Here is a 6,462-nt window from a genome sequence, read left to right on the forward strand (position 1 = left end):
TCCGGCGCCGGGGAGCGGGCGCCCCTGGCGGCGGGGCGGGCGGCGGCGATGGCGGCCGCCTCGGTGTGGAAGGGGCTGGTGGGGCTCGGCCTGTTCGCCCTGGCCCACGCGGCCTTCTCGGCGGCGCAGCGTGAGTCACCGGCGGGGCGGGCCGGGCCGGGGGTGCCGCCGGAGCGGGGCTGGGGCGCGGGGCGGCCCGCGGGGGGAGCGCCGGGGCGGGGGCCGGGCCGGGCCGCATCGCCCCCGCCGGCCCGCGGGGAGCCCCGCGCTGCCCAAGCGGCGGGGCGGCCCTGCCGTGCGGGCGGGCACTGCCCGGGGCCCGGCCTGCCCGGGGCCGGCGCGTCACCGAGAGCCACGGCAGGTTCTTGGGGCTCGGGGGGGGGGTTTGTGCCGCTCCCCGCTGCTGCAGCGTGTCTGACTTGCCCCTTTCTGTTTTGTAGATCGCTCTTACATGAGGTTAACAGAGAAGGAAGACGAAACGTTGCCCATAGATGTAAGTGAAAGTTTTCACGTGTCATCCTGCCTGGATAATTTAGTCTCGGTTTCCTTATTTTTGCATGTGATAGGCAACAACAAAGGGTAATTCTGCTTTTAAATTGCACTTCCATTTGAGCTCCCTCAGTCAAAAAGATCCATGTTTGTTACCCCCGATTCCTGCAGAGAACAGCCCCGGGGCCAGGCCTCCCTCTCCTTTAGAAACACCCTGAAGTATCTTGTCCAGGAATTCCATGTAGCTCCCAAAGCTTTTGCCCTCACCTCCTCCTTTGCAGCAAGAACGTCCTCCTCCTTCTGGCTTCTCTTGGCTGACATTTGTTCACCCAGCGTGGATCCCAGCACAGCCTGGGTCAGGAAGGTGGCTTTTTTTCTATTTTATCTCCTTGTTTTGTAAATTCCACTCCAGTTGTTCCTCGTTCCGTTTTTGCTAAGTCAGAAAGGGAAGGAGATCAGATACCCAGGACAACCAGGGGTGGCAGAGGGACAGAGCAGCCAAGCTGGCTGCTCCCAGGGGTGTGAGATCCTCAGAGCACACCAGAACAAGGTGCTTTGTTCCAAGGATCTTGCTGAGGAGCCTTGGGAATCGATCCAGTCGATGCAGCACAGAGGGATGTCAGGCAGCTGAAGCTCTTCCCAGCTTTGCTGTGCTCCACAGGCCAGTGCTTCATCTTCCCGTGCCTCAGTTTCCCTGTGGCTGGAGGAAAAAACACCAGAGACTGTGGGAAAGAGGAGACTTTGGGGTAAATCTTAATAACATGGAGTCATGCCTGTTGCATTGTGCTTCCCTCTGTTGCAGATAGTCCTTCAGACTCTGCTGGCCTTTGCAGTGACCTGCTATGGGATAGTACATATCGCAGGGGAATTCAAGGACATGGATGCCACTTCAGAACTGAAAAATAAGTACGTTTGATTTCTTCTTTTCATAAACACCTGGATCTGCTGCTCTGTGCAAACTGAGCACTGAGGCAGCTCACTCTTTATCTCAGTTCTTTAATGCACGTTGTGGGCAGTAACACTGGGAGGAACAGTCACAGAACCAGAGTCAGAGAACCAGAACAAATTAAACAAACTTCTTGCTTTTCCTCATCCAAAATCCTGCTGGGCAGAGTTGGTAGAGGAATGCAACGTCCACATGGGACACGAGCTCAGCAGTCACCAACTGCTGTTGAGATGGTCTCACAGGGCAGTGAGCCTCTGTTTGCCCCTGCAGAAGGGTCTGAATTACTTGAACCTCACACTGAACTGTTCCAGGAGGGATATCTGAAAGACTTTAAGGGATTTTGATGGAGATTTTGAAAAGGTTATGAAGGCAGGTTGGATGGGGCTCTGGGCCTCTAGTGGGAGGTGTCCCTGCTCGTGCAGGGGGGTTGGATCTAGATGATCTTTAAGGTCCCTTCCAACCCAAACCAGCCTGGGATTCTATGGAATTGGATGAGCAGAAGCAGCCTCTCTGTCCATTCCCCAAAACAAGGAAGTGTAGGAAGAAAAGAGGTTGAGATTGAGGTATCTAATATCATTTACCTCAGCATCAGACACAGGAGGGGATGGAAAGCTGGCACTGACCAGCAGCACAGTGACCCCCAGGCCTGTCCCTAAGCTCCAGGAAGGGAGGTGACATCTCTCTGTCCCCCTGGGGGGAGGACAGCCTCTGCCTGTTGGTATTTGTCACACTGGGCTTTGTATTTCTTCCATGTTTTGGTTTAGGAAACATAAAGTGAGCAAGACTTGGATTCAAAACTTGTATTTCCATGTCTGAGAAAGCTGGTGCACCCTAGGATGGCTCTTCTATCCCCCTGTTCTGAAGCACTATTAACCTTGACTTTTTACATTTATTTTGAAGGACATTTGACACGTTAAGGAACCATCCATCTTTTTATGTATTTAATCATCGTGGTAGAGTATTGTTCCAGTCCCCAGACACAGTGAATTCTTCTTCAAGCCAAGATGCTTTGTCATCCAGCTCATCACTGAAATTTAGAAAACTTGAACCTCTGCGTCGCTAAGACTTTTACAGAGTATCATAATAATCCAGGACACTGGGATGTAATATTCAAGTCGGGGATGTAAACACTTTTTTTAATTTCTGGAGCAGTATTTATATTGATCTTCCAGACTTTATAAAGTATATATATATATATATAAACTAAGGACCTTCTTTGTACACTGTTAATGAAAATGAATTGTGAATTGGCAACGCAGTGTAAATTATTCTGCAGTTATGCTGTGAAACACATCTTCAAATTTTCATCTATTAAAACAAGTTGCAGCTGACTTTAACTTCAGTTAAAACAAACAAACAAAAACAAGTTAGTTTTTACTGCAATTAATGCTCTTTGACAAGAGGGGAATGTTGGAGTGCTATTTATTTAGTCAGTTTGCTTGCACTACAGTTTGTGGAACTCCAGAAATACTGTGTGCACTGCATCACTTCACAGCAGAAGGGGCAGTGTCTCCTCTTCCTAGAATGCCTGGGAGACCTGCATGGTGCAGGCAAGGGAAGTCAAAAAGGTTGCTTTCATTTTTAATTTTTTTTTACATGCTGAAAAAATAGTTGTGTGTGAAGGGTGGGTTGGTTTATTTCCTTCCCTAGTTTTTCATTGATCACGTTGTTTCCTTGTTGCCCTCAAATGCAAAGTGTGTTGCCCCGGGGTGCCTGGGGTGTGTTGGGTGCCTGTGTGGGGGAAGCAGCTCAGGTTGGATCATGTGGATCATCCCACCATGCTCAGCTGCTTTACCTGCTGTATTTGTGTCCTCCTTGGTTGGGAATGTTCATCAGGTGCTGTGTTGGCACCAGCTGCAAGTTCCCCAGTCAGCTTCTGTGGGAAGTGTTTTAAGTATCATTAAGAACTATCTGTTCTGTCAGGGGTGGGGTCCAGCAGCCAGGTCTGATTGCACTGGTACAACCCCTCCCAGTACAACTGCCCCCTCTTCTGCCAACAGAGCCTTTCACTTTGATTTCTTTTTTTTCCCCAGCTGAGCCCTTGGTTGACTTAAGATTACTGTCTTGATTTAATGTGTTACAGTCCTTAACTCTTACTGACACATAAATTCTCACCATCCCCTTAGGGGCTGAATTAATACTAAATTTTCTCTTGGTCTGGCATTTCACTCACCTGACATAGCAAAGGGAGGGTAGTTTTGAGATCCTGGTGGGGCTAACTCCAATCCTGCCTCGTCTGAGGATGTCTCACTGCTGCTGTGGGAACTTATCCTTTTGTCCTGGCATCTGTTTGTTTGGGTTTTGTGTTGTTTGTTGTTGTTTTTTCTCAAACTCTTAAGAACTCTCAGAGGTAAAAAAGCTCAGCACAAATCCTAAGCCAGCTGAAGCCTCTTCTAGCTCTGCCCATCCTATGGAGTGGGTGCCCCAGTGCTAGAGCAATATCTGTAGCTGCTGCTCCACAATCACTCCTGAGCAGCTGGGTTTGGTGAGGGAGGGTTACTCTGCCAGCTGAAGGCTGGATCACTTCCCAAAGGGTCCTGGCTCCCCCTCCATGGTGTCACAAATCAGCTGCTGTCACCAAAGGCCTCAAAAACAGTCTCAAACCAGCTCTCTATTGCAGACAGGGCCCCTTCCTTGGGGAAGAGGGCTGCTGTGCAGCAGCACGGCCTGGAGGAGAGGGCTGAGCAGGCCAGAGGACCTTGTGAGGCACAGAGGAAAGACAGACTTGGTGGAGGGAGAAGCCAGGCAGAAGGTCAGTAACCACTGTGCCAGGCTGATCCTGCAGCTGTGGCTGGCAGGGAGTCTTTCCAGAGGGTCTCTGAGAGCAGGGCTGCTCCCCCTTCATGTCTAAAAAGCCCCATTTGTGCTACTGTAAAGCTTCCTGGACCTGCCCGAGGGGGAAGGTGCTGCTGTGGGATGGGGTGAGTGGAGAACATCATCTGCTCCTCAGAGGGGTCCTGAAGGAACATGCTGTTGGCTGCATCAAGGTCTCTTCCGGTGACAAGTAGCCCTGCTCTTCAGCAGCAATGGTTGTATCACAAAGCTGTACAAATTATTTTTTCTTAATGATCTTGCAATGTCCAATAAAACCTGATATCCTGAAAGTGTTTGGGAGTTTGTTCATTTCTGACCACCCTGGAACCTGCTGCAGCAAAGCCCCAGTGACTATTTCAGAGTGACTGCCTGGCAACCAAGAACTGGCTGCCTTAAGTAAAGCAGCTCTGTGAGTGTGTGTGCCTGGCCTGGTGTTCATGACTGGCAGGTAAGATCAATAGGGGGGGCATCAAAATAGGATGCTGCAAGTAGCAGCATCACTCCTGAACAATCAGGGAGGGAAATATTACCAGTCTGGGGATCTGCCTGCCTCTCAGATTCCCAGTCAATGTATCTGGCAGAGATGATGTGTATTTGTCTTCCTCTTAACCAGAGTAAAGGCTTTTCTACCCTCTGCCCATCCCCTGCCAACCCACAGGACAGGCTCCTGCAAGGCCTGGGATTGCAACAGTTGCTGGGGGAAGAGCTATAGCTCCTGGCAGGGCTAGAGATAGTTCAGATCTTGGACTTGAGCAAGATCACTTTTCACTCCCTTTTCCGCTGGGGGAGGTTGAAAAGTTAGCAAAAAACCAGAGGAGTTTGCTTAACTCCAGCATCCATCCTGATTGCACCAGAGAAGCAGCAGACCCAGCCCGTGCCTGCTGCCACAGCTTCCGGCACCCAGTGTGAGGCTGGGAACAACCCAATAATCAGTGTTTTAAGGAAGGGGCACCTTACCCAGCTCCCAAAGCTACCAGGTGCTTACCTCGAGATGTGTGCTTTGTCACAGATGAGCTTCCCTGCTTCCAAAGCAAAACAAAAGTTGTGCCAAGAGCTGCTTGGATTGCAGAGTCTCCAGCCTGGCTCGGTGCGTTTGCTGCCGTCGTGCCCTGAGCTGCTTTGGCTGCAGGATGGGATGTTTCTACCACATGAAACACTCCAAACAAATGTGCTGATAATTTGCAGCAGGTTTAATCTGCATTAATTTTGATGGTTTCTGCCACTCTTCCTCAACAGCCAGTGAGAGTGCAGTGGGAGATTTTTATTTGCTGAGAGCTCAGGAGGGCAGGAGAGAAGATGGGGCCATGGTTCATGTTGAGATCTTCCACTGTTGTTGCTCTTTCTGTATCAGAGGCTGGTAGAAGCTCAGCTGTCAGGAATCTCTTTTCCTAGAGTTCAGCAGGGGCTGAACCACAGAAAATGCCTCCTGATCCTGCACACCTGAGAGCTGCAGAGGAGCTCTGTGCTTCCCCTCCTCGGGAGCCCTGCCCCAGGTGCAGGGAAGCCAAGTGCAGCTGTGAGACCCACCAGTGCTGCTGGTGCAGGGCCAGGCTGGCCTGCATCCTCTCCACTACTGCCCACACTGGGTTAGAGCTTTCTTGGGAAAGCTGGTGGCTCACAGCCCCTTCCTGGGGCTCTGGCACACCAACACAGCCCCTTCCCAGGAGCACGCAAGGAATGGCAAGTACGTCCTAACTCTAAAATAATTTTTGGCCTCCTTATTACTTCCTTCCCATGCTTTGGGTTCCCTCACCCTTCATTGCCTCTGACACCTCCACCAAGGACACGAGCCTGGGGACATTCTCCAGCTGGATACAGCTCCTCCCAAGCGGCACCATTTCTACTCCTTTTTTTTGGGATCACCTGCACCAAAAGGCAGGAGTTTTCCATCAGATGACATGGAAAGGCTGAGGCTCACCCTGCAGCACCCAAGGGCTGTGGTGCTGCCCCAGAGTTCCCAGTGGGAAGCCCCTCCTGCCCCTCAATCCCAGCAGGGCAGGGAAGCTGCAGCTCTCTGTACAGCTCCCTGCTGTCCCAGCTGGCAGGCTGCCAGCCTGGAGGGGAAGGGCAAAGAAAGGCTATTTGGAATGTTAAATAAGCAGAAAAAAACCCAACGAAATACCTTTGGTACCAGCTTTCCACAACCAGCACTAGCAGGAAAGGCAAAACACTCCTTTGACTTGGCCTTGAGGTTCACCTTGAAGCCATAATCA

General features: G+C 51.1%; 1 protein-coding gene across 1 annotated transcript; it reads left to right on the forward strand.

The window, feature by feature from the left end:
• The first annotated feature begins 20 nt into the window (after positions 1 to 20).
• Positions 21 to 4,539, forward strand: MMGT1 (membrane magnesium transporter 1). The gene is made up of 4 exons (XM_051630512.1): positions 21 to 130; positions 441 to 493; positions 1,292 to 1,395; positions 2,336 to 4,539. Exons 1-4 carry the CDS (start codon positions 49 to 51, stop codon positions 2,496 to 2,498), a joined length of 402 nt encoding a protein of 133 aa, XP_051486472.1. The 5' UTR covers positions 21 to 48; the 3' UTR covers positions 2,499 to 4,539.
• Positions 4,540 to 6,462: the final 1,923 nt, after the last annotated feature.

This window comes from Apus apus, chromosome 12 (genome assembly GCF_020740795.1).
Source record: "Apus apus isolate bApuApu2 chromosome 12, bApuApu2.pri.cur, whole genome shotgun sequence".
Classification (NCBI taxonomy): Eukaryota; Metazoa; Chordata; class Aves; order Apodiformes; family Apodidae; genus Apus; species Apus apus.

Excerpts from the sequence above, each read along its gene's own strand:
- MMGT1 (XM_051630512.1), top strand. The coding sequence starts at position 49 with ATGGCGGCCGCCTCGGTGTGGAAGGGGCTGGTGGGGCTCGGCCTGTTC. Across the intron at positions 131-440 it reads GGCCTTCTCGGCGGCGCAGC|ATCGCTCTTACATGAGGTTA; the intron begins GTGAGTCACCGG and ends TCTGTTTTGTAG. Across the intron at positions 1,396-2,335 it reads ACTTCAGAACTGAAAAATAA|GACATTTGACACGTTAAGGA; the intron begins GTACGTTTGATT and ends TTTATTTTGAAG.